Source organism: Podarcis vaucheri, assembly GCF_965113315.1.
Source record: "Podarcis vaucheri genome assembly, chromosome: 13".
In the NCBI taxonomy this organism is placed as follows: Eukaryota; Metazoa; Chordata; class Lepidosauria; order Squamata; family Lacertidae; genus Podarcis; species Podarcis vaucheri.
This window is the reverse complement of record NC_138751.1, coordinates 4702053-4729324: the sequence shown is the minus strand read 5'-3', so window position 1 is coordinate 4729324 and position 27272 is coordinate 4702053. Positions and strand designations below refer to the sequence as shown.

The following is a 27272-nucleotide window of genomic DNA, read 5'->3' as shown; positions in this document are numbered from 1 at the left end:
AGGAACTTACGGTCTTCAAACAAAAACATCCTGGAGGTCCCTGGCCACAGAGAGGTTAGGCTGGCCTCAACCAGAGCCAGGGCCTTTTCAGCTGTGGCCCCGACTTGGTGGAACGCTCTGCCACAAGAGATTAGGACCTTGAGGGACTTGACATCTTTCCGCAGGGCCTGCAAGACAGAGCTATTCCACCAGGCCTTTGGCCAGGGCACAGCCTGACTCCCTCCTTTGGCAATCTTCACAGAACTTTAGCCTAATGGTTGCCATCAATTTGAGTTGAATTAATTTTATAATGAAATGATTTTAGAATGTTGTACTATTTTATTGTTGTTAGCCGCCCTGAGCCCGGGTTTGGCTGGGGAGGGCGGGATATAAATAAAATTTATTATTATTAGCCTTCCTCAATGAAGGTGTTCAACTCGCTTTTAAAGGCTGCCAGCTCTTGTGCGTATATGATGTTACCGCAAACTCCTAAACAGAACAAGCATGTTAGGAGGAGACAAGCCCAGAGGAATTGGTTTGCAAAGAGATGCGACAGGCACCCTCCTTAGAAAGTGCACGACTCTGCTTATCTGGGCCAGGAGTTAAAGAGATGCTCCAATCTCTCCCAGCGTAGGGATGAAGGGAAATTCGCCACACTCAGGGGCACATGCTGATAGAAAGGAGCAGGGACTTACACAGAGACGCAACAAGCAGCCTCTTCCTTTTGGGGGCCCTTTGTCCTCACAGAAACCATCCTTTATTTAGAATGATTGCCTAGCCTCCTTTATACCCTATACTTGGGGTTCGTCCCATCCTTTTCTCAAAAAGAGCCTGCAGCCGCCTCCAGTTCTTCTATGTTACTTCTGGACCTGATTTCTTAACAAAATAAAAAATATTGGGTTTTTGCACAATTATAGCAAATATCACATAACAAGGCAACAAACAAAAACAAAAAAGTACATCAGAGGAAAAAACAATACGAGAAACATTATCCTACCCACCACCATAACAAATAAACAATAAAAACGAACTTAATCCTTTAAAGGCCCAACTTTATTTACATATTGGTTGACTTCCTCTAGTCTTCCTTTCTGAGTTTCCTTGTATCTGCATGTAACAGCTTTCCAACATTGTTATTAAACAAAAATATTTCCGATTGTAATCTATCTTATTCACTTTTCTTCCTGTTCTGAATTCCATTTATTTAATTGAACCCTAATTTAATCCTAGGCCTATGTGGTACTTTCAAGTGATTTCTAATTTTTTTATATTACAATATTTATTCAAATAATCCTTAAATTTCTTCCAATCTTCTTGATATTCCTCTTCTTTCTGGTCGCGGATTCTTCCAGTCAGGTCAGCTAGCTCCGAGTAATCCATCATCTTCATCTGGACCTCATTTCTTGGCGCTCTCTTCTGAACGCACAAACACAATTTGCTGAACCTAAGGCCAAACAGCTCCGGAAGTTCTGCAAACGCCATCTTGGAAGTCACGATAACCATACAGTTAATTGTTAGTTCTTGTAACCATGAGCCAATGTAAGTTTATATCCCCTTGTTTTGATATGAAGGATAACATCAAAGTCAGCCAATTAGCTTGTCTAGGGTCTTGGGGAACTGGGCTCTGAGCCCAGAGAGAGGAACTATCTGTTACATTTGGGTTTTTGCCAGCAATGCCCTCATCTGGGCAGGTACAGCAATGGGAAGTTCTGGCCAAAGGACATATTATGGTGCTCTGTGCATAATGTACAGATGTTTGCTTTGTCTGTCCCGAGTCTACAAAAACTGGGAAACTTGGCAGGCCGATTTGCTGGTAGATAAAGCACTAGATAATGCGGGTGGTGCTGTGGGTTAAACCACAGAGCCTAGGACTTGCCGATCAGAAGGTTGGCGGTTCAAATCCTCGTGACGGGGTGAGCTCCCATTGCTCGGTCCCATTAGCTAAAGTGGTGCTTCAGGTTAAGAACAGTTTCAGGTTAAGAACGGACTTCCGGAACAAATTAAGTACTTAACCTGAGGTACCACTGTATATGCAGAAAAGGAAATTTGATATAAGAGGGGAACGTATGCCCCTCCACCACTGCTTGGCACCCTCCCATGCCAAATAATAAATAATAATAATATTTTATACCCCGCCCATCTGGCTGGGTTTCCCCAGCCACTCTGGGCGGCTTCCAACAAAACATTAAAATACAATTACCTATTAAATATTAAAAGCTTCCCTAAACAGGGCTGCCTTCAGATGTCTTCTGAATGTCAGGTAGTTGTTTATCTCTTTGACATCTGATGGGAGGGCGTTCCACAGGGCGGGTGCCACCACCGAGAAGGCCCTCTGCCTGGTTCCCTGTGACTTGGCTTCTCACAGGGAGGGAACTGCCAGAAGGCCCTCGGAGCTGGACCTCAGTCTCCAGGCTGGACGATGGGGGTGGAGACACTCCTTCAGGTATACAGTGTACCTCGGGTTAAGTACTTAATTTGTTCCAGAGGTCCGTTCTTAACCTGAAACTGTTCTTAACCTGAAGGACCACTTTAGCTAATGGGGCCTCCTGCTGCTGCCACACCGCCGGAGCACAATTTATGTTCTCATCCTGAAGCAAAGTTCTTAACCCGAGGTACTATTTCTGGGTTAGAGGAGTCTGTAACCTGAAGCATCTGTAACCCGAGGTACCACTGTACAGCTAAAGTGGTGCTTCAGGTTAAGAACAGTTTCAGGTTAAGAACAGACCTCCAGAACGAATTAAGTTCTTAGCCCAAGGTACCACCGTACAGCACTCCAGGGAGACATTTCCAGGAAACTGGGGAAGAATTGAACGTCCTCCTCCAGAACACGAGAGATAAGTTCCGCTTCTCGGTCGCCAGGTCAGCAATATCTTTGCCATGCCACCCACCAGGCCCAAAACACTTCCCTCTTCCTTGGAACAGGGATGATCTCAAGAGATCACTTTTAGGCTGATCACGAGTTAACTGTTGTGTACATTGACCTCTCGAGCCGGGAGCCTTAAAATAGGACTTTGTGGAAGCAAATTGTCAGAAAAAGACTAGAGAAATGCCAGCTGTGTGTTTTGCAACAGCTTGGGGTTTTTTTTGGGGGGGGGCACATTATTCAGGAAAGTTTTTAATGTGTGACATTTTGATGTATTTTTAATCTTTGTTGGAAGCTGCCCAGAGTGGCTGGGGATACCCACCTATATGGGCGGGGTACAAATAAATAATAATAATAATAATAATAATAATAATAATAATAATAATAATAATAATAATAATATCAAATCACAGAACAGGAGCTGAGGCCACCCCCCCAAAAAAACCCTACACACAACTCAACTGGAATGCGAAAACCTAAAAAATATCCTATATGCCACAGCAGGTAGCCCTGGAATCATATTTTGGATTGTAACAGTTTTCCCTCCTCTATTCAAAGTGCAGAAGTGGGAGGGAGAGGGAATCTGTGGTTCTTCAGGTGTTGGGAAACTACAACTCCCATCATCGTCGGTCACTGGCCCCTGTTGGCCGGGGTGGATGGGACTGGGAATCCAGTGCCACCAGTAAAGCCACACGGTCATTTTATAACGCTTGGTAGAAGGATAAAGGGACGCGGGTGGCGCTGTGGGTTAAACCACAGAGCCTAGGGCTTGCCGATCAGAAGGTCGGTGGTTCGAATCCCCGCAATGACGGGGTGAGCTCCCGTTGCTCGGTCCCTGCTCCTGCCCACCTAGCAGTTCGAAAGCACGTCAAAGTAGTACCTCGGGTTAAGAACTTTGCTTCAGGATGAGAACAGAAATCGTGCTCTGGCGGCGCAGCAGCAGCAGCAGGAAGCCCAATTAGCTAAAGTGGTGCTTCAGGTTAAGAACAGTTTCAGGTTAAGAATGGACTTCCGGAACAAATTAAGTACTTAACCTGAGGTACCACTGTATATGCAGAAAAGGAAATTTGATATAAGAGGGGAACGTATGGCCCTCCACCACTGCTTGGCACCCTCCCATGCCAAATAATAAATAATAATAATTTATTTATACTCCGCATATCTGGCTGGGTTTCCCCAGCCACTCTGGGCGGCTTCCAACAAACTATTAAAATAGAATAGTCTGTCAAACGTTAAAAGCTTCCCTAAACAGGGCTGCCTTCAGATGTCTTCTACAAGTCTGGTAGTTGTTTTTCTCTTTGACATCTGGTGCATTCCACAAGGCAGGTGGCACTACCGAGAAGACCAGAGATGGAAACTGACTGCATCAGATCATTCTCTCCTCGAGATTACAGTAATTCTTCCCCAATATAACATACACAGTTCAGCTCTATGCATGAAGAAGCCCGTGAAGACATGCGCAACTTAAAAAGAATCTGACAAAGGCACAAAGCTGGGAGTTTTTAAAAATTATTTTATTTTTTTTCTTTCAGAAAGTTACAGAGTTTTTGAGCTCACAAGAAAAAGCAAGGATTCCAAAACACCCAACAAAATGACAACGGTTCAATTGCCGTGTCCCCGCTCCAGAGGCATACGCGACGAGAGCCAGGGAACAGTTCTGAACTTCCAAACATGCTTTGAAAAAAGGGAGGCAAGTATCAGCCCCCCGACAAAAGTATAAGACTTAAAAACAACTTCTCTCCAGAGGTTCTTAATCATCGGATCTTCCCCTCCCCTCGACCCCCCCCTCCCGCAGAAAAGTGAACACGTTAATGCAATGCACTTTAACCAAGAAACTTTCTCTAAGGTTTTTAAACATAAATAATTCCTGACGGACACGTACGGAAAAAGGTACTATTATCGCCGAAGCTGGAAAGCTGACGGGAGTCGCCGCAGCTTCCAAATCTCGCGTTTTCGCCTCTCCCGAAGCACGGTTTGCGAGAGGTCGCCGGATGGGCTCCGTCTCGCTGGGGGGGGAGGGCTGCGTCCCCAACCCCCCTTCACATGTGAGCTACTCTCCCCCCCTCCGAAACAGGGTCCGTGTTTGCCGATTTCACTAGGTAGTCTATGCGCTTATTTACAGTATTTTCTTTTTAAAGATAAAAACGACAAGAGAACGGAGATCAAAACGTTCTCTGTGGGTTTGCGGGATGAAGAGAGAGAAATAGAGAGAGAGAGATAGGTATTAGCATTGCAGAATTTCCTTCTGCGCCTGTGTGTTTTTTTCCAGGCCCCTTGCAAATAGGAGGTTGCCAGGAGCTCCCGGAGGTTTCCTCCCGAAAGGTTCCGAACGTTTCATCCAATCGCGCCACTCGGAGGTCACCCGCCCACCGGTCTCCGTGGCGACAGGCGCCGCCCGCTCTCAGTTGTCCTCGTCGCTGTCGTCCGGGCTGATGGCCGGGCTGGTGAGGCTGTAGGTGGGCGACGTGGGGCTGTAGCCGGGGGAGGTGGGCGAGTAGGTGGAGCCCTTCGGAGACGTGGGCGAGTAGGTGGGCGAGGTGGGGCTGTACTTCGGGGAGGTGGGCGAGTAGGTGGGGCTGGTCGGGCTGTACTTGGGGGAGGTCGGGGTGTAGACGGGCGAGGTGGGCGAATAGGTGGGGCTGGTCGGGCTGTACTTGGGGGTGGTGGGGCTGTAGGTGGGCGACGTCGGGCTGTACTTGGGCGACGTCGGGCTGTACTTGGGCGACGTCGGGCTGTACTTGGGGCTGGTTGGGGTGTACTCTGGGGAGCTGGGGCTGTAGGATGGGCTGGTCGGGGTGTACTTGGGGCTGGTGGGGCTGTAGCTGGGCGAGCTGGGGCTGTAGCTGGGCGAGGAGGGGGTGTATGTGGGCGACTGCGGGGTGTAGCGGGGGCTGGAGGGGGAGTAGCTGGGCGAGGTGGGGCTGTAGGAGGGGCTGGTCGGGGAGTAGCTGGGCGAGGTGGGGCTGTAGTTTGGAGACGTCGGGGTGTAGTTCGGAGACGTCGGGCTGTAGCTGGGCGATGTGGGGCTGTAGCTGGGCGAAGTTGGGGTGTAGTTTGGAGACGTCGGGCTGTAGTTGGGGCTGGTTGGAGAGTAACTGGGCGACGTGGGGCTGTAGCTGGGCGATGTGGGGCTGTAGCTGGGGCTTGTCGGAGAGTAACTGGGGGATGTGGGGCTGTAGCTGGGGCTGGTCGGAGAATAGCTAGGGGACGTGGGGCTGTAGCTGGGGCTGGTCGGGGAGTAACTGGGCGACGTGGGGCTGTAGCTGGGGCTGGTTGGAGAATAGCTAGGGGACGTGGGGCTGTAGCTGGGGCTGGTGGGGCTGTAGCTGGGCGACGTGGGGCTGTAGCTGGGGCTGGTCGGAGAGTAACTGGGCGACGTGGGGCTGTAGCTGGGGCTGGTGGGGCTGTAATTGGGGCTGGTGGGGGAGTACGACGGAGAGGTCGGGCTGTAGGAAGGCGACGTGGGGCTGTAGCTGGGGCTCTGCGGTGTGTAGGCTCCTGGGGAACGAGGCTCGTAGGCAGGAGACGTCGGGGAGTAGCTGGGAGACATAGCGCCACCTAGAGGAAGGGAAGAGGAACAGCCGTCAGTCCAGGATCCCGGTCTGTTTGTTTTGGATTTGATATCCCGCTTTATCACTACCCGAAGGAGTCTCAAAGCGGCTAACATTCTCCTTTCCCTTCCTCCCCCACAACAAACACTCTGTGAGGTGCGTGGGGCTGAGAGATTTCAGAGAAATGTGACTAGCCCAAGGTCACCCAGCAGCTGCATGTGGAGGAGTGGGGAAGCGAACCCGGTTCACCAGATTACGAGCCCACCGCTCTTAACCACTACACCACACTGGCTCCTTACACACACTGTTTTCCTGACAGCGCACTGGAAGAATGAATTCTCTCGCTCACCTGGTGATGGGATGTACGGGCTGGAGGGTCCTGGAGATCCAGGGGACCCCGGGGTGGGCGACCAGGCGGGAGAATAGCCGGGGCTGAAGCCGCTGGCGTCGGAGGCGGCGCTGGGAGAAAAGCCGGCTGCCCCCGGAGTCATTCCGCTACCTGCACAACCGAGGAAGGAAAAGGGGAGTAAGAAACAGGTCCCATGTCGGAGAAAAGAGTTGCACCGAAAAGTTCAGGTCTGGGCAACTTGTACTACTGCCAAAGTCCTGAGTAACTGCTGGCTGCGGTGGCAATTATCGCAACCCTGCTTTGGAAACTGAAGTGGCAAGCGCAGCCTATAAACAGAAATAATAAATATGGAACCACGTGGTCTTTTTCCCTTTCTGCCTGGGTTTTGACGCCATTAGCAGTTGGGAGTTTGTCTTCAAAGGCCAAACTGCAGTGTGTGTGTGTGTGTGTGTGTGTATGTTTGTGGACCGGGACTATCCATCATTTGCTGTACATAACACCCCCAACAGCCTGTACACACATGACGTTTCCTGCAGGTTATTTCCCTGCCTTTTGCAGTTGGGGGTGCAAGGCCACACGATGCACGTACGCAGCTGAGGAACCGAATCTCCAGTTTAGGAGCCCAGCCAATGTTTGCAAAGCAATGAAAGGTCAAACACACAGAGTTCATCTATGTGCCTTTTCCCCCCCTTCATTTGGCAGGAGAAAGAACATCGCAAGAAACCCACAAAACCTCTTGGGAGAATATGCAGGTCTCCTTACTTCCCCTAATTTGCGATTTCCCACAGCACGGTCCCAGAGATCCTGGGAAGTAGAGATCCCAAAGCAGGGAAGATTTAGCATCATGGGTTGGGAGAACTGGACGTGAGCCAGAGATACCCAGATCCAAATCCCCAATTCAAGCCATGAAAGCTTACTGGCCAACGGCCCGGCCTACACAACAGGGAAGTTGGGACATTAAAACTGGTGCACATCAAAAACAAATGCATGTTGTTCTTGAGCAACTTGGAACAGAAAGCAATATTCCAACCATCTGGGTCAAGCTCAAACCTGCAGCTAATAATTCCAAGAGGGGGCATTTGTGTAGGCGGAATACCTCCCTCCCCGATACGTACCAACGCTAGGAGACCATGCCCCATAGGCTGGTGTTGCGCCTTGGTTCCAGGGGGTCATGGCGGGTGACATTCCTCCCATGGGGCTGGGAGCAGACCCAAAGAACATGCCGGTAGCTGTAAGGAACGGAATGGAGTTAGAGAGGAGAGGAAATCGGCCCCAACAGAGACCCTCTTGCCTTCACTTACCTAAATCTACTGCCCTAAACTCTCGCTTTTACCCTTTGCTTTTTAATCTGCAGAATCCTGCCCTCTCAAACACATATTTCTAAAAGGAAGATGCCCCGCTTTCCTCGACTTTCAGCCTCACGAGCCTGAGCACACCTCCCTCGCCCCAAAGGAAACGGCTGTGAAGCAAAGCGTCGCACGCTTTCAGCTGCCGAGACACGGGCGTCTGTTTCAGGGAAGCGAAGAATTCCTTCAAGGGAGGAAACGGACGCTTGGAGTCACCCGCCCATGTCTGCCTCGCTCCTCTCTACTTAAGTCCTCTGTGGTGCTTGCTTGCGCATACCCTGTTGTGCCAACTCCCAGAATCCCCTGCTCCGCCCGCGTGAAACCTGCCTCTTCCCTCTCAAGAGGACCCCAGATTCCCAGGCCTGCCGCTGCCTCCTTGCTCCCGGACCGGCAAGCACGGCAGGTTGACTTACGTCCGCCCACGCCGAGCCCCGGGATGTTGGTGGGGATCTCCATGCCGTATTTGCACTTTTCGGCGTCCAAGAGGAGGTCGAAGCAGCCGGTGCCCGCCGGTGCCAGCTGGCCCAGCATGATGTTCTCTGAGACGCCCTTCATGGGGTCGCTTTCGCCGTGGGCAGCCGCTTCCATCAGCACGTCAACCTGCAGGGGGCAGCGGAGGGCAGGGCGAGTCAAAGGGTGGCCCGCTAGCCGCCCCAAGTGGCGGGAGGGGGAAATTCTGTTAGAATTCCTGCTCCGTGATTGCAGTCATGGGATTGTTGTCTAGCACATGGCGGGGTATGTTTTGACTCCACAAAGTGGGAAGTGACGGAGACTGGATGTTTGTGTTACAGTGGTACCTCTGGTTACATACGCTTCAGGTTACAGACTCTGCTAACCCAGAAACAGTGCTTCAGGTTAAGAACTTTGCTTCAGGGTGAGAACAGAAATCGTGCTCCGGCAGCAGGAGGCCCCATTAGCTGAAGTGGTGCTTCAGGTTAAGAACAGTTTCAGGTTAAGAACGGACCTCCGGAACGAATTAAGTACTTAACCCGAGGTACCAGTGTACTGTGTTCCGTGAAGTGGGACTGTTGTCCTTTGTTCTTTCTCTTTGCTGTCTGATGCTAGAGAGAGAGGGAGCCGTGTTGCAGTGCTCCGTGTGTGTTTATATGTAAATAAAGTAGATTAGCCAAAATGCTGAGTTGCTGAGGTCTGTCACGCAAGATGAACAGACTCTGTGGATCCCTAAGTGTGCCGATGCCTGTTGGCATCGGTCGCTGTGATGTTTGGGCAGAACAAAGCTTTTGAAGCTCCTGAACAATCGGCCAGGAGGGAGAGAACATGCCAGTCGGGCATGTGTCTCTGCCAGGGTCCTACTCGAGTGTAGGCCGAACCCCTGACAAATTCCTGGCCCTTTCCCTCCCCCAGAAAACTCACCGTCTCTTCGAAGGAGCACTTCATGAGGGGCCCGGTGTCCTGTCGGTTGACGCCGTGCCGGGTGATGGCCATCAAGTGGCCGCGGCAGGTCATGGTGTCGCAAAGCAGCGCCAAGTGGCGGTAGTTGACGTAGGAGCCGTCGAAGGAGATGACGTGGTACAGCTCCCTCTCCAGGGCTTTCCTGACGGCCTCGATGCCCAGCACCTGCAAGGGCGAGGAGAGGCAGGCTGCCACAGTTGCAAAGAGGGGGCCCCCAAAACTGCGCTCCCAGATCCCCTCCCTTAAATCTTCACCTCGGAGGGAGCGCCTTCTCCCTTTCTCTCTCACACACACAAACACAAGATCGCCTTGCCCCATTATGAGCCAACTCGGCCACGTCAATCGGTGGAATTGGCACTGTGCAGGTGGCACCTGATCCCCGTTCCACATGCGCAAAAGAACCATCTTTTAGTGCGCTTCGCAACTCCCTGCCTGTTAACTGCCTTTCACTACACTGCCTTCCAAAGGCTTTCCAGTTTAGATAAGCCTAGCCAGAAAGCTGGTGCGAGAGCAAATCTGCTTTCGATCCACTGTTATTTTAAACACCTTAAATTACTGTTAATTTTGCTCTGCAATTATGTCAACCTTGCATCTTTTCTGTGAACCGTTTTCGAAGTTGTTATTGTTGCTTTTGCAGTAAAGTGGTTGTTATAAGAATTTTAATATAGAATATTCTCAATAAATAGCCTCAAATAAGTATTCATTAATGCACACGTATCTAAATATACGAACCACGTGTCTGAAATAGTATGGGAGAATAATCCTGAACCCATTTTGATTTCTCCCAATGACCTCAAATATTCCTCTGCAGTAAGGGAGGCAAATGGGGAAAGCCTTCCCATTGACTTTTTGGCTCACAAATCCTGTCTTAAGGGCATATTTGTGTAGGAATAGGGTGAGCCTGTGACCTGGATTCAGGAACTAACGTATTAACCACACCACAAGAGAATGGCCAGGCTGCCCAGGTAATGCAATCAGTGACCATTATCAGGTATCCTGGCAGACAAGATTTCTGCTGTAGAATGCCTCCTTCTGTGATGTATGCATGATGTCTTGGGCTACAGGGTGGGCAATTTCAAGCGTCTATATAACAGCTTGCGCACCATTGTTCAGGGTTCCTCCTCTTTCCTGCGTGTGGTGAGCGGGGGACCCTGTTGCAACAGTTTAATAAAGACCAGGCTTACTAGCTGCTTTGCTTCTCAATATACTCTGGTTGGCCTCTGTTGTTTTCTCCTACCGATAGGGAACCCACGTAAGGACTCTTGGACACACCATAAGGGAAAGGGGGCAGTTTTTCTTCTAAGAAGAATAAATAACTGCACCCAGTTCTATCAGGCTTACTAGCCACTTTGCTTCTCAATATTCTCTGCTTGATCTCTGTTATTTCCTCCAACTGATAGGGAACCCTCAAGGTCTCTATACAGGCTCCACAATACCCCACAAGGGAAAAGGAGTTTTTTTTCTTGTAACATGCCGCATGCATCATATAAAATTAATAAATGAATGAACATGCCCTATTGCAGAGGAAGGGCTGCTCCCCCCAACCCACCTCTCGCGAGAAACCCCAGAACGAGCCCCCTCCTAGCCGTATATCCCCGCCCGGGTACCCACCGTGAAGATCTCCACAATGTCGTTGGAGGTCGTGCGCACAGGGTCCACGTCTTTCTCGCTGAGCACCCGCATGAGGCTGACGCCGTCTGTCTCCAGAATCCACTCCTGCAAGGCCTTGAACTCCCCGTCCTCCGTGATTATGATCTTCTTTTTGTTGTCCGTCTGGGGCAGGTGCATGTAGACCTAGGGTGGGAGATAGAGGGCAAAAAGGGGGGGTCAGGGTGCGCTCGGAGTGAGCCCCTCATCATGCCTAGGTGGGGAGGGGATTGTGGCAGCCAGCTAGGATCTCCCGAGTGCGAATCCCGCCGCCCAGGCTCACCTTGCTGATCTGCTCGATGCCCTGAAGTGTCATGTCCGTCAGCATGTTGGACTCAATGCAGCGGAGGAAGACGTCGTCGTCCATCTTGTCCACAACTTCCTCCTCCTATAAGCCGCGCAAGAGGGAGGGGAGGAGGCAGAAAGGGTCAGCCCTGTTGTGTTCTCAGGACCCCCAACCCTGCCCCGGAAAGGCTGCCAGGAGCCTGAGGAGCCACTTTGCACCAGCGTGAGTGCATTTGCGTTTTGCGGGAGCTGTCTCCGGGTGTGTTTTTCGCACAAAAAGCAGTGTATCGAAAAAAGAGTCACAGAGCAATAGCAATAGGTCTGCCCGCCCTTATCCCCCTTGCCAGATCCAGGCCTCGCAGGCCTTGGCAAGGCAGAGACACTGCCATTTGCAGCTGGAGTGGCTTGGGTGCGACTCTGGAGAAGGGCAATCTCCTCGACCAGCCCGTGGGATAAACGTAGGACCCACTGGGCATGTGGCATGCCACTAACCTCGACAGATACTCTCATGTATTTCTGATTATGTAACAGGGCCTTCTGTGGCTTTCCCAGTTCCCTCGATAATAATAATTTATTATTTGTACCCCACCCATTTGGCCTCCTTCCTTCCTTCCATCCTGCTATCACAGTCTCCATTCTTTGATTTTGGGTGGCTCTCTAGTACAGGGGTCTGCAAACTTTTTCAGCAGGGGGCCAGTCCACTGTCTCTCAGACTTTGTGGAGGGCAGGACTATTTTTGGGGTGTGTGTGTGGAATGAATGAACGCATTCCTATGCCCCACAAATAATCCAGAAATGCATTTTAAATAAAAGCAGACATTCTACTCATGTAAAAACACGCTGATTCCTGAACCGTCCATGGCCCGGATTGAGAAGACGATTGGGCTGGATCCGTCCCCTGGGCCTTAGTTTGCCTACTCATGCTCTAGTAGTATTAACTAGATAAAGGGGCGTGGGTGGCGCTGTGGTCTAAACCACAGAGCCTCTCGGTCTTGCCGATTGGAAGGTCGGTAGTTTGAATCTGCTCTACGGGGGTGAGCTTGCGTGGCTCTGTCCCAGCTCCTGCCAACCTACCACCCCACAGTCGAATTCGACTGGACTTAACGGTCCAGGGGTCTTTTACTTCTTACCTATTAGCTAGATGTATGCCTTATTACTTAAAAAATTGTATTTTTGCTGAATGAAGATACGTACAGGGAGCTGTCAGAGAAGAGGAAGGGGCAGTATGAGAGGCAAGTCAGAGGTGTTTTTCTCATGGTGTGTGACTGATTAAGAGGGACTAAGAGGTGGGAGGATTCAGATAAGATTAAAACGCTGACTGAGGGCTACACAGATATATTTATAATTTTGTGTTTTATGAAGATCATTACTGTTGATCATTAATGCATCTTACTTTTTCACTTCTGTTTGATATATTATTTTTCATTACTCTGTTTTGCTTAGTTTGAGTTTTATGGTATTATCAGGTTCAAAACCTTTAATAAAGTAGATTTAAAAGGCTTCATTCAAAGCCATCTTCTACCAGGACCACCCCCCCCTCACCTCTTGCATCTTGTTTTCGTCGCTGTTCATAATCCGGATGCGCAGCACCAACTTCTCTGCATTGTCATCGTTGAAAATGCAGTTGAGGTCGTCCCCAAAGCCTGAAAAGGGAGGAGGGAAGCAAGGTTGACCTCCTGGGCTGAAGATCAAACCGAAACACCTTCTCTAGAATGGGGCTTTTGGGGGGGGCGGGACCCAATCCCAACTCTGCCCTCTCCTTCTCACCAGCATTGATCTTCTCGGCGATCTGCTCCATGGTGAGCTTGCGGTCGGTCATGTGCTTGCGGTCCAGCTCCACGCGCAGCAGCCAGGGGGAGATGCGGGTGACGTCAAAGTCGGGCATCTCGTAGTAGACGTTCACCCACTCCTGGTCCTCGGCCACCACCGTGTTCTGCGGGTTGGGGTCGTAGTAGATGGCGGTGTTGGCAGTCACCTTGCGGAGGGTCGTGTGCTCCAGGCGGCACAGGATGTCCTGGGAAGAAGACAGACCCCCGGGAGAGTAGGGGGCAGGGGAGAGAATGGGGTGAAGACGCCTGGCCATGAGAGAGCCAAGTCTTCCCCTCCAGCCAACCACAGAGGTGCCCCTTCCCACTCAATGCATTTTTTAGGGGAAAAAGCAAGTTATGTGTGTAACAAGCTAAACTTTGGCCGTCTCCTGCAATCCATCAGTTAACCTGCTGGGATCCGAGAGCGAGGGGTCAGGCCCACAGGGAAGCCTCGCTGCCCACGAAACAGCAAATGGATAAAGGGGACCGCACAGAGCTTAGCGATGCTTCGAAATCCGTTGTGCTTAAGATGAGCATCCACAGAAATAAACTTGTACCGATAATAAAAACACATTCTATTTTATTGGGCTGTTTCGGAATGATTCCCCCAACTCTGCTTCTTTCTCTGCTTATGGTAACAATGTATTTCCACCTGTAATGTGGATTCAAACCTGTAGGAGTACGTTTTTATTGATGTAAAGGTAAAGGGTAAAGGGACCCATGACCATTAGGTCCAGTCGTGACCGACTCTGGAGTTGTGGTGCTCATCTCGCTTTATTGGCTGAGGGAGCCGGCGTACAGCTTCCGGGTCATGTGGCCAGCAGGACTACGCCGCTTCTGGAGAACCAGAGCAGCGCACGGAAACGGCGTTTACCTTCCTGCCTGAGTGGTACCTATTTATCTACTTGCACTTGGACGTGCTTTCGAACTGCTAGGTTGGCAGGAGCAGGGACCGAGCAACGGGAGCTCACCCCATCGCGGGGATTCGAACCGCCGACCTTCTGATCGGCACGTCCTAGGCTCTGTGGTTTAACCCACAGCACCACCTGCGTCCCCCTTTTATTGATGTAGACCATTAAAAAATATTTTTTGGGTGACACGGCGGTACTAACAAGTTTCAGCAACTACTAAAGGAACAGGAAGGTTTGCAGCTTCTGCTGGAAAGGGACCCAGGAGCAGAAGGAAAAGACCATGAACGTGAGTGTGGACTTGTTTGAGAAAAAGGCCTTTGGAGAGGCTACAAGGGATGTGAAAAATTTTCAGCCAACAGGCAGGGTCTCCTTTTGCAACACCCCACTCCTTCCCTGCCTTTTCTCCCCATGACCCCTTACCTTGGCCCTCTCGGCATCTCGGGCCGACTGCCCCAGCAGGAAGACGGTCAGCGAGGGGGTCTTGGGCTTCTTGGAGATGTTGATCAGCTCCTTGAGTCGGGGGACGCCCAGGGTGACGTTCTTGGCCGAGACACCGGCGTAGTGGAAGGTGTTCAGGGTCATCTGAGTGGCCGGCTCGCCCAGGGACTGGGCAGCCAGCGCCCCCACCATCTCGCCAGGGTGAGCCTGCGGGAGGATGGGCAAAGAGGGAATGAGCAGCTGCTGACCTCAAGGGGCCGTCCAGCCATGGCTTTATATGGCAATTAATCCAGAATGCTGCAGCTAGACTGGTGACTGGGAGCGGCCGCCGGGACCACATAACACCGGTTCTGAGAGATCTGCATTGCCTCCCAGGACGTTTCCGAGCACGATTCAAAGTGTTGGTGCTGACCTTGAAAGCCCTAAACGGCCTCAAAGGCCCAGTAGACCTGAAGGAGCGTCTCCACCCCCATTGTTCTGCCCAGACACTGAGATCCAGCGCCGAGGGCCTTCTGGCGGTTCCCTCATTGCGAGAAGTGAGGCTACAGGGAACCAGACAGAGGGCCTTCTCGGTAGTGGCGCCCGCCCTGTGGAACGCCCTCCCATCAGATGTCAAAGAGATAAATAATTACCTGACATTCAGAAGACATCTTAAGGCAGCCCTGTTCAGGGAAGTTTTTTAATATGTAACGCTGTACTGTTTTTAACACTGGGAGCCGCCCAGAGTGGCTGGGGAAACTCAGACAGATGGGTGGGGTATAAATAATAAATTATTATTATTATTATTATTATTATTATTATTATTATTATTATTATTATTATTATTATTATTATTATTATGTCAGGACCTGGCAGTCCAGGGTTCCAATCCCCACCCAGCCAAGAAGCCCATTGGGTGGACGTGGGCCAGTCAATCACTCACTCTCAGCTTAACCTATCTTCTAGGGGTTGTTGTGCGGTTAAAATGGAGAGGAGAACCTAGCAGTGATATTCTTATGGTGTGGCCACACGGAGACCCTTTTGGATCGTTTTTCATTAACCACAGTTTAGCGTTACGCCTAAACCCTAAACCACGGTTAACCTAAACTATGTTCAAACAAGCTGCAAAGCAGGGTGGATAAATATCAATTTTTAAAAACATATATATTAAAAAATGGATTTTTTAAAATTTAAATTAAATGCTTTTGGAAGGAATTTTTTTTCTAAAGATAGTTTTATATTTAAGTTACATTATAGTCCAAAGGCTATTCATCAGGAAATAAGGATTTGTTTTAAGTTTATGTGTGCTAAAACACAGTCTTAAGTTTTTTAAAAATAAAAAAAATGTTTAACCACATCAGTTAGCAAACATGGATACATATGCTGTAATATTATTGCTTTAGTTAAATAAAATTTTTAAATTGTAATTAAGGAAATGATTATTTTTCTCCTTCCAATAAAGTACAGCAGAAAAGCTGTCCGAATATAAACTTATTAAACCTCACAATAATTTCACTGTCTATGTATTTCTAATAGCATATGCAAATCAGTAATTTTTGATACAACTGCAAAAACTACTCTGAAAATTTATTATTCCAAAAACGAAACCTTCATCTGGCTGCAAATATTAAGATTATACCGGTAAACATGAGTCTTCCTGTAAAAACTGATTTAAATCAAGTCTTGCTGACGAGTGATTTAAATTGATGTGATTTAAATCAAACCCACCCTGCTGCAAAGCCTTGAATTTCAAACATAGCTTGGCTATAAATCTGAAAACGATCTTGTTCAACTGGTTTGGGTTATGTCCCTCAAGAGTCCCTTTAAAAACATTTAAATTTTTCCCCAGGAGGGAACCAAACATCCAGGACGGTACCCTGCCAGGTACTCACAATGGCCTGGTTGAATTTGGACTCGATCTCTCCCAGCAGCCAGTCAAAGGCTTCCCCGCTGAGGCGGAACTCCTCAATCATGCGCCGGCTGCAGAGCGTGGAGCGCAGGTGGATGTTGAAGAGGAGCGTGGCGTTCTCCTGCGCCTGCTTGCTGAGGGGGTCGTCCCCGTTCACAATCACCAGTTTCTTGCTCAGCTCCTTGACGCCTGTCGCAGGAAGCAGAGAAGGGCAGGAGGGGGTGAGCTGAGAGATTGCGGCTCGCTTGTTCTCGGCAAGTTAATATATCCCGGCCTTGTTCCAGCCGCGTTCTACACCTTTCCCCCCTCTCCCGGGAGACCCGGCTGAATTATTCACGTCGGAAAAGCGTCACTGGATTCGGCAGCGCGGCAAGAAAGGAGCCTGGCCGCAGATGTCCCCTGGCAGGCTGGTGTGTGTGTGTGTGTGTGTGTGTGTGTGTGTGTGTGTGAGATCCACCCCTCCCTGCCAAACTCACCATCCACCACCTTGATAGGATGAAGGTCAGAGGGAAGGCGTGTGTTGATGTGGAAGATCTTCTGCGCGTTCCAAATCATGCGCAGCAAGTTGCATGGGAGAACCACCTGTGTGGGAATAGAGAGTTAGGAACTGGGCACTGCCAGGTGCCGCCATCAACCAACGCTGCCCCCTCCATCACCAGCAAGACTCCTCCTTTTAACCTCTTGTTGCTTTTCCAGCAGGGCGTATCCTATGCCACCAAGCTTATGACGGCATTTCATATAGTAAACTATCTATCCATATTATGCAAATAAATGAAATTATCTTGGTGCTATGCTCCATGACACTGAAATGTCGAAATGCTGCTTTGATTGGCCTTGAATCTTCCTGCCACGCCAAGGTGGAAGACCACACCCTTTGAGAACCACGGAACTAGCACATCCAGGAAGCGGAGAGGGAATGTCCACAAATGCAGGGTTGGGGGGGTCTTTGGGGGGGGGCATCAAAAAAACACCCTGTTGAACCAGACCAGAAACACGATCTGGACTAGGAGTCGCCAAGGGTCTCTTCCTGCCTAGCCTGGAGGTCAAGACAAGGCCCGACAAGCCTCACCTTGCTGTCCCCTGTAGGGAAGATGACCCTCAGCACCTCCCGGTCAGCCTTCATCTTCTCGAACTCCCTCTCCAGCTCATTCTGGATGTGGGCGTTGCTGAGAATGTCCTTCACCATCTCCTCCTGCAGGGTGCGCCGCAGCGCCCGCTCGTTGGTGTAGTCGAATTTGAACCTGGGGAGGGGGGAGATGGAGGAGAAGAGACCTTCAAGAGGACAGCTGCGATGCTCTGGATATTTCCACCCAAAGCCTGGACCGAGCAACAAAGCGAAGCCACGGTCTACTGGGAACAGGGGCTTTTGATGCAACAGAGGGGCGGTGTGTTTGTTTCGCCAGCTGAAAGTAATTCATTGCATGTGCCTGACTGTTGCAGCCCATCTGAGACCGCAGTAAGAAAAGACAGAATTTTGAGAGGCATCCTATAGCTCTGCCTCCCCCAACCTGGCGCCCTCCCTCCCATCAGGCGACTCTACTGACATAGAAGCTGTTTGCACTGAGCTCCCTCGTTGCCCAGCGCAGATCAGGATTCCCCAGCCCCATAAGCAGGGGGGAGAGAGCGCAAATCCCGTGCAATGTGGGAGCAACAGAATAAAGGTCTTGGGTGGGTGGGTGGGGGAGATTCATCCATGCACGCAGAAGGAAACCTCCGAGGCAAGACTCACTTCTTCTCAAAGGCCTTGTTGGAAGGCTTGAGCGTGGCCAGGTTCTGGAACTCCACACTCTCCCCCGCCAGCCCGTCCTCGCCGTAGCGCAGCTGCACCACCTGGTTGATGGAATTGCGCACCGTGGCGTCGTACTTCACCATCACGGACTCCATGGACTTAATCAGCCGCCGCTGGATATAACCTGGCCGTGGAGCAGAGGAGGAGCTTAGCGAGAAACCCGGTGCGCCCCACAGATCCTCCATATCTATCTATCTATCTATCTATCTATCTATCTATCTATCTATCTATCATTTTTATTAAATTTTGTTTTACAATTCAAAACACTCATTTAAACATCCTTAAAATATCAACAACTTCCCTTCCTCTCTTTCCGTGGTTCATTTTGCGTATCACAAATCCCTGCATATTTTACAAAACTAAACCATTCAGTATCCCATTATTGCATCCATCAAAACTTGTGCACTCTGTTGAATTTATCTTAATGCTGCCAATGTTTTTCAAGTGTACACAATTTACCATGTATTCAATAAATGTTTTCCAATCTGTTCTAAACGTATGTTCTTCTTGTTCTCTTATTCTATATGTTAAGTCGGCAAGCTGCGCAAAAGAATATCACCATTCTTCTTTAGTTGGGACCATGCTTACTTTCCATTTTGGGGCTAACGAAACACGGGCCACAGTAGTGGCGTACATAAATAACCTTTTTTGACAGCTGGGAATTGCTGTCTGAATTATCTCCAACAAAAAGGACTTGGGGTTTCTTTTGGAAATGTACTTTCAAACATTTTTTCAATTCATTATGGATTACTTCCCCAGTGCTCTTTTACAAGTCCACCACATTCAAGTCCACACAAGTGCTGCTTCTGTCAGCAGCTCAGACTTCTGGGTGAAGAGGGGAGCTGTTCTTGCCAGTCCTCTCATGGACCACACCTGGGCTACAATATCTGTCCAAGAGCCAGAGAGCCCCATCTCTGGAAAACGAATGCCTGGACATCTCTCGGTTCAGGCCAGTTACTAAGCAAAAGTGTTTTAAGTTTCCCAGATTGCTCTCTGTGTGGCGACCTCTAGTCTTTATCTCCCTAACTGGAACCTGTGCTCCATCTTCATGGGGCAGTGGAATCACTGGCAACGTATAAGGGTTCTTGGGTCCCGCTTCTCAAGTTCCCAAGGGGTCCCATTTTGCTAACAGTATTTTCCTTTCCTAAATGGCTTTCATTCTACCCTATCATTAATCCATCTACTTCTTCATTTTGGGTCTGCATGTTTGGGGGCCTCCTGTGGCGCGACAGGTCAGTGCATTTGGCTGTTAACCAGAAGGTTGGTGGTTCGAGCCCACCCAGGGATGGCCGTGGGGAGAATTCTTGCATTGCAGGGGGGTTGGACTAGATGACCCTAGGGGTCCCTCCCACCTCTAGAATTCTGATGTGGGTTAAAGCCTTGGTTCTAAACCAGTGTCTTGGACACATCTTTCGTCACATCTGTGACTGTATACTTTATCTGCCTTGATTCCCCAGAAGCAGAGAGAGGCAATTTAACTCTTGCTCCTTGTGGAGTTTTGGGGGCGTCCAGAGCACAGCCTGAGATCTCCTGGATCAGACTGGACGAGCAAAAGAAGAGTGGCGTGACAGCTGCCCTACCTAACAGGGCTGCTTTTACCCCCTGGGTGCTGGCGCCCCGTCTAAACCACCAAGGAAACAGTGGCCTGGGTTTGGGGTCAGGTTTTCTGAATTCCTGGATTGAACCCGATTTTCCCAGGCAGGATGGGAGGATGAATCCCGGTTGCTGAAAGAACAGCACTAAACCACCAATTGGAGCCATGTACCCCCCTCTCTTCTCCCCCGCCGCCCCCTCCCTCCAAACCCACCTGTTTCAGCTGTTTTGACAGCCGTGTCGATCAGCCCCTCTCGGCCTCCCATGGCGTGGAAGAAGAACTCCGTCGGGGTGAGACCGGCCAGGTAGGAATTCTCCACGAAGCCCCTGCTCTCGGGGCCATAGTCATCCTTGATGAAGTGGGGCAGCGTCCGGTGCTTGAAGCCAAACGGGATGCGCTTCCCTTCCACGTTCTGCTGCCCCACCACGGCGATGACCTGTGGAGAGCAGGGGGGGAGAGGCGGGGAGGTCACCCAAAGTGCCTGGCGTCTAGCGGAACAGGAAGGCCATCTACCATGCCTGGTGTCCGTCCATCCACCCACCCACCAGGTTCCTGGAAGCGGAGGGGCGAGGCCTACCTGCGAGATGTTAATCTTGGAGCCCTTTGCTCCCGAGACCACCATGGACTTGAAGTTGTTGTACTCGGAGAGGGACTTCTGGGCGGACGAGCCGGTCTTGTCTCGGGCGTCGTTCAGGATCCTGTTGACCTGGTTCTCAAAGGTCTGCCTCAGCGTGTTGCCAGGGGTGGGCTCCAGTTCGTTGTTGTGGGCTTTCTCGATCACCTGGAGTCAGGTGGGGAAAAGAGGGGGAGAGTCTCAGAACGGGCCCCTTCCCCCAGGACAAAGCCAAGCCCACCCACGGCTATGAGACTGCTCTCCCCCTTCCTCTCCATCCTAACCAAACACAACCCTCCCTTCCCTTGCCAGTGTGGTGTAGCGTTTAGAGCGTCGGTCCAGGGTTCAAATCTCCACTCGGGTGTGAAGCTCACAGGGTGGGCCTTGGGCCTGTCACTGCCTCTCTCAACCTAACCTGCCTCAGAGGGTTGTTGTGAGGGAGAGAGGAGGGCTAGGTAAGCCACCCTGAGGGCCTTGGAGGAAAGATGGGCTATAGATACCATGAATAAACAAACCCATCTCTGCTGGATCCCACAGAGCTCTGTGAAAACCATCTCTATAAGGAACAATAATAATAGCAGCTTATTATTTATACCCCGCCCATCTGGCTGGGCTTCCCCAGCCACTCTAGGTGGCTTCCAACAAAATATTAAAATACAGGAATGCATCAAACATTAAAAGCTTCCCTAAACGGACAGTATCCCCCTAACTCCACCCCGACGTACCCCTTGAAAATTGCCAATGGTCTTGGTGAAGCACCTGACAGTTTTTCTATCTGCTGTAGCAATTGTGTGTGTGCTCTGCTAGGTGCTGTGCGACTTTTAACCGCCTTGCTTTCTAACACACGCACTGCAGGCCACCCAGATGAAATATGCGGACCACAGTTTGGGAACCTGTGGTGTCAATTTCCCCCCGGCTCCCGATCTACAGGCCACCAGCCTGAAGCACTGCTGGTGGATTCAGAGGGAAGCACGCCGTGGCCTTCAGCTCAGGTCCTTAACGGCTATGGCGAAATAGTGATGAACCCCCACCCACTCTGCCCTCTTTCCCTGAGAGCTCCTATCCCCCTCGCCATATGCTCGTTGCTTTGGGTGCAGAGTTCTGCTCCCTTCCGTACCTCTATGACATCCTGCTTGGCCTTCTTGATGGTGTTCTGAATGTCTTGGTAGGTCTTGGCATCAGCAATGGAGTCCCCGATCCCAATGGTGTGGCCTGCCAAAGAGGGGGAGAAGAGGCTCAACGCCAAAAAGGGAGCACAATAAAGCCAACATGGCCTAGCGGTTAGCGTTGGGCTACAGCCTGGGAGACGAGGGTTCAAATCCCTGCAAGGCCACAAAGCCCACAGGGCGACTCATAGCCTAACCTCCCTGACAGGGCTGTGGGGATTAAATGAGTACCACCAAGTACTCACCACTTTGAGCCCCTCAGAGAAACAGAGAGATTATACAGGAAATAAATGAGGGTTTCCCAAACTCGGGCCTTCATCTGCTCTTGGAATACGACTCCCATCATCCCTAGCTAGCAGGACCAGCGGTCAAGGATGATGGGAATTGTAGTCCAAAATCAACTGGAGACCCAAGTTTGAGAAATGCTGTTTGAGCCAGAGCACAGCCCTTGTGTGTGACTTTGGAGTTCCAACAAAATAAATACAGTGGTACCTTGGTTTACAACCATAATCCGTTCCAGAGGTCTGTTTGTAAGCCAAAACAGGTTGTAACTCAAGGCGCGCTTTTGCCAATGGACCTCCAAAAAGTATTTAGTTGCAATCCAAAACAATTGGTTGTAATCCCAAAAAAGTTTGCAAACCGGGACACACGCACTTCGGGGTTTGACGTGTTTGTAATCCAAAACGTATGCAAACCAGACTTTTTGCAAACCAAGGTACCGCTGTAATGGCAACGCAGGGAACCAGTTCATGCCTAACTGAGGAGGCCCAAGGTGGGTCTAGTAGAGCAAGTACAGTGGTACCTCAGGTTAAGTACGTACTTAATTCATTCTGGAGATCCGTACTTAACCTGAAACTGTTCTTAATCTGAAGCACTACTTTAGCTAATGGGGCCTCCGGCTGCTGCCGCCGGAGCACGATTTCTGTTCTCATCCTGAAGCAAAGTTCTTAACCTGAAGCACTATTTCTGGGTTAGCGGAGTCTGTAACCTGAAGCGTATGTAACCCGAGGTACCACTGTAAAGAGTTAAATCAGAGCCCCAACCCTGCAACTGGCAGACTCCTCTGGAGGAAGCAGAAACCATGGGGGGGGGGGAACACCCCCCACCAAAACAGACCAAGTTGCACCGTCAAGCTCACCTTCAATCAGCAGCCAGTTGTTGATAACCGTCTGGATGTTGCTGTAAAAGAGGCGGGTGACGTCGTGGCCCATCTCCAGGTAGGAGATGTGGACCAGGGAGCCGGCAGAGGTGCCCAGCGACTTCTTGCAGAGGATGCCCATGATCAGCTCCCCGTTCTCCACGATGACCTGAGGAAGAGAGGGGAAAGGAGAGCGACAGAGGAGCGTGAGGCTGGTGGGGACGGCTAGCAAATCTGGCCACAGGCAGGAAACTAGGGAAGCCCAGCTATAGAGACCGTGTGTGTGTGTGTGTCTGCGGCAGCTTTGCATCTCCATCCACCAGCCTGGCACCCTTTGAGCCGTGCAATTTTGACTTGCAACAGGACTGGGATCTTCTGCTTTGCTCAGTGTGTTGCGCTGTAAACGTTCCACCCCCCACCTCCTCCCTTCTTGTCTCTGTTAGTTCCAGCTGGTGCAAGAGGGGAATTGAGGATCAGGTGGGGAGGTTTTAGGTCTCCACCCCCATCATTCTGCCCGGACGCTAAGGTCCAGCTCCGAGGGCCTCATGGCGGTTCCCTCATTGCGAGAAGCAAAGCTACAGGGAGCCAGGCAGAGGGCCTTCTCAGTGGTGGCACCCGCCCTGTGGAACGCCCTCCCACCAGATGTCAAAGAGATAAACAACTACCTAACATTTAGAAGACATCTGAAGGCAGCATATCCTAGGCCATAAAGATAGGAGGTAACTTTGATGTAGATTTTGTTAATCTTTAGGTAGATCTTAAGGGCCAGGAAGAGCGTTCACAAGGAGATGGTAAATGCTATCTTTCCTTGCCATCCTTCCTTTCCTGTTTACTGCCTGTTTATGAACTCCTGGATTTGCTAAATGCATTCCTCCTCGATTCCTGTTTTATTTACCCTAAAAACATGTATGCATGCTCAAAGTAGTCTTTGTAGTTAAAAGGATTTCTCTGATCTAACTTTGCCCCACTTGGGGTTTTTTCCCTTAATGCTCAGAGAACATCTGATTGGTTCTTACAAGCGCTGTGTTAAGAGTTCTTTTGTTAATAAAAGGGACCTGGGCCAGGGCGTGACAAATTATTATTCGCACTTCCTCCCAGAGTCTTGCTGGTCAAGCCTCGTGTGTATTAATCAGGGTCTGACCCTTCCTTGGCCTTTGGAACGCACCAGGCCAGGCTGGTGAAGAAGAGGAGGAAGAAGAGTTTTGGATTGGATATCCCGCTTTATCACTACCCGAAGGAGTCTCCAAGCGGCTAACGTTCTCCTTTCCCTTCCTCCCCCACAACAAACACTCTGTGAGGTGAGTGGGGCTGAGAGACTTCACAGAAGTGTGACTGGCCCAAGGTCACCCAGCAGCTGCATGTGGAGGAGCGGGGAATCGAACCCGGTTCACCAGATTACAAGTCCACTGCTCTTAACCACTACACCACACTGGTGAAGTCTGCCTTCCCCCTGCCCCACCAACAGTACCTTGGTGTCTCCAGGAGAGATGTGCTTGTAGGGTCCGCTGTCTTCATCATCCGGGTGGGTGCTGTGCGTACGGATGCAGTTAATGTGTCCTGGGATGATGAGGGAGAAGATCTGCTTCCCGGTCCAGAGCGGGCGAGGCTTGAGGATGGCCGGCTGGGGCACTTTGCCGTCCCAGGTGGAGAGGAACATCAGGAGGTTCATCACCTCGCCCTGAAGGGGAGATCAGGAGAAGGGAAGCAGAGTGGTTATTGCCTGGGCTTTCCCCCATGGAAAGGGGACATTTCATGCTTAGACCCCGACGTCTCCCTCCCCAAAACCACCAAGCCTTACTAAAGCAGGACTTGCTACAAGTACAGGAAAAGGGGAGAGACAAATTGCCCCTCTTTGTGCACAAAAATTTGATAAAATGTGGCATGTTTTGGTTCCGACACTAAAACCCGCCGGAAGATTCAGGACCGGTCAAAAGAAAACCCTGCTTTACACAGTGCTAAGTCAAACTATGGAACTCCCTGCCACAGGGGGGCAGTGATGGCCAACTTGGATGGCTTTAAAATAGGATTAGACAAATTCACAGAGGAGAGGGTTACTGAAGACTGCTCTCCACCATCAGAGGCACCAATACGTCTACAACAGCGGCAAGAGTATTGTTAGTCCAGCAACAGAAGCAAAAAGAAATTCCGACAAAAGAAGAATGGCAGACGAAATTAATGGACTACGCAGAATTGGACAAAATGACAGGAAGGATTTGAAACCCGCGGGACCAGAGATTTACAGAAGGTTGGAAGAAGTATATGAATTATTTGAAGAGCAACTGTAACCAACAAATTACGCAAGACGTTTTGTAAGGGGAAATATACAAAATCTTACAAAGTAGAAAAAGAGATAGTGGTTATGAGTTTGAAATGCAATAGGGAAAATAAGAAATGTATACTGAGAGATTAGATCGGAAAATTTTCAGACAGGATTGATGGAAGTCAAGAAAATTGAGTAAGATGTAAAAGTGCCGTATTTTTCGCTCTATAACATGCACCTGACCATAACACACACGTAGTTTTTAGAGGGAAACAAGAAAAAAAAATATTCTAAACGAAACAGTGGATCTATGATTTTTATGGTTCATGCTGTGGCCACAGACATGTGATCTGACGGTGAGTTTGGGGTAGCCCAATGCAAAAATCCTGAGGACCCATGTGAATCTGTGCTTTGTGACCACGTTTTAAGTGGGGAGGGAAGGAAAAGCACTCAAGGGACAAGGAGCATGTGTGAGGTGTGTGGAGAAGGATGCTGCTAATAATGCAGAAGAGGGGTATAAGGGGAGAAGGCTCCTCTCCTCTCCCGCTTTGCTCCTTTAAAGCAAGCAGGCTCTGCTTCTCTCCCTCCTCCCCGGCTTAGAGAGCTGAAAGGTTTTGCTGCTATTTAGCAAGCTGAGTGGGGAGGAGAGAGGGACAGAGAGCACGGTTTAAAGCAGCCAACCAGACAGGAGCCGCTTACACCTGTGTAAGCGGCTCCTCTCCTGCTTTGCTGTTTCAAAGCGAGCCACGGAGGAGGGAAGGAAGGGGAACCATGGATCCTCTGCTCATGACTGCAGCAGATCCCCCCCCCGCCACCCATAGGCATTTGCTCCATAACACGCACAGACATTTCCCCTTACTTTCTAGGAGGGAAAAAGTGTGTGTTATGGTGCAAAAAATACGGTATGTTTAATTACTGTTGAAAACGGTATGTTAAAAAACTAATAAAAATTATATTAAAAATGAAAGAGCCACCAGTGCTTCTGAAGGCCTGTTGCTGGAAACCACAGGAGGGAAATGTGGTCTGGTGCTGGATTGGCTCTGAAGCCATTCGTAAGTAAGGCTGCCTCTGCAAAACCATCCCTCACCCTCTCTAGGAAGACGTCTCTCTTGGTGAACTTGCGGACGGCCGTCAGGGTGTCCTGCACGATGCCCATGACGGGCCTGTTGGACTGAGGCGTGACAATCATACGGGGCACCATGGCCAGCTCTTGGATCTCGGCCCGCGTCTCCAGGGACTGGGGGAGGTGCAGGTTCATCTCGTCGCCGTCAAAGTCGGCGTTGTACGGGGTGGTCACACTGGGGGAGAGGAAGAGAGAGAGAGAGAGATTGAGAACAACGGAGGGCAGCGCTCAGGCTGAGTATCAGGAAGGAAACTGTGCAGATGCCTGCCTGAGTTTGCAGAGAGGGAAAACCAGGGATGGGGAGCAGCGGGGTCAGGCGGTCTTGGAATCCTAGCTGTCAACGTTTCCCCTTTTTTAAGGGAAATTCCCTTGTTCCGAATAGGATTCCTCGCAAGAAAAGGGGAAAGTTGACAGCGATGCTTGGAATTGAGGTTCAATATTGACAAGACGGAAGTACTGTTTTTGGGGGACAGGGGGAGGGCGGGTGTGGAGGACTCCCTGGTCCTGAATGGGGCAACTGTGCCCCTGAAGGACCAGGTGCGCAGCCTGGGAGTCATTTTGGACGCACCGCTGTCCATGGAGGCGCAGGTCAATTCTGTGTCCAGGGCAGCTGTCTACCAGCTCCATCTGGTGCGCAGGATGAGACCCTACCTGCCCGCGGACTGTCTCGCCAGAGTGGTGCATGCTCTGGTTATCTCTCGCTTGGACTACTGCAATGCGCTCTATGTGGGGCTACCTTTGAAGGTGACCCGGAAACTACAACTAATCCAGAACGCAGCAGCTAGGCTGGTGACCGGGAGCGGCTGCCGAGACCATGTAAAACCGGTCTTGAAAGACCTACACTGGCTCTCAGTACGTTTCTGAGCACAATTCAAAGTGTTGGTGCTGACCTTTAAAGCCCTAAACGGCCTCGGTCCTGAAGGAGCGTCTCCACCCCCATCATTCTGCCTGGACACTGAGGTCCAGCTCCGAGGGCCTTCTGGTGGTTCCCTCACTGCGAGAAGTCAAGTTACAGGGAACGCGGCAGAGGGCCTTCTCAATGGTGGCGCCCGTGCTGTGGAACGTCCTCCCAGCAGATGCCAAAGAGAACAACAACTACCAAACTTTTAGAA

At 50.4% G+C, this 27272-nt stretch overlaps 1 protein-coding gene across 1 annotated transcript in view; it reads right to left on the bottom strand.

Annotated features, from left to right (window-relative positions):
* Positions 1 to 4335: 4335 nt before the first annotated feature.
* The window catches only part of POLR2A (RNA polymerase II subunit A), a 35555-nt gene continuing 12618 nt past the window's right edge, over positions 4336 to 27272 (bottom strand). The window contains exons 10-29 of the mRNA XM_082197469.1: positions 26125 to 26335; positions 24246 to 24455; positions 22778 to 22946; positions 21591 to 21685; positions 20438 to 20641; positions 20074 to 20296; positions 18207 to 18390; positions 17547 to 17718; positions 16954 to 17059; positions 16461 to 16666; positions 14572 to 14796; positions 13200 to 13446; positions 12975 to 13075; positions 11432 to 11536; positions 11113 to 11295; positions 9463 to 9666; positions 8502 to 8688; positions 7858 to 7971; positions 6743 to 6892; positions 4336 to 6400 (exon numbers count right to left, since the gene is read on the bottom strand). Of these exons, the coding sequence (XP_082053595.1) occupies positions 5244 to 6400; positions 6743 to 6892; positions 7858 to 7971; positions 8502 to 8688; positions 9463 to 9666; positions 11113 to 11295; positions 11432 to 11536; positions 12975 to 13075; positions 13200 to 13446; positions 14572 to 14796; positions 16461 to 16666; positions 16954 to 17059; positions 17547 to 17718; positions 18207 to 18390; positions 20074 to 20296; positions 20438 to 20641; positions 21591 to 21685; positions 22778 to 22946; positions 24246 to 24455; positions 26125 to 26335 (4453 nt within the window). The 3' untranslated portion in view covers positions 4336 to 5243. The remainder of the gene's footprint in view (positions 6401 to 6742; positions 6893 to 7857; positions 7972 to 8501; positions 8689 to 9462; positions 9667 to 11112; positions 11296 to 11431; positions 11537 to 12974; positions 13076 to 13199; positions 13447 to 14571; positions 14797 to 16460; positions 16667 to 16953; positions 17060 to 17546; positions 17719 to 18206; positions 18391 to 20073; positions 20297 to 20437; positions 20642 to 21590; positions 21686 to 22777; positions 22947 to 24245; positions 24456 to 26124; positions 26336 to 27272) is intronic.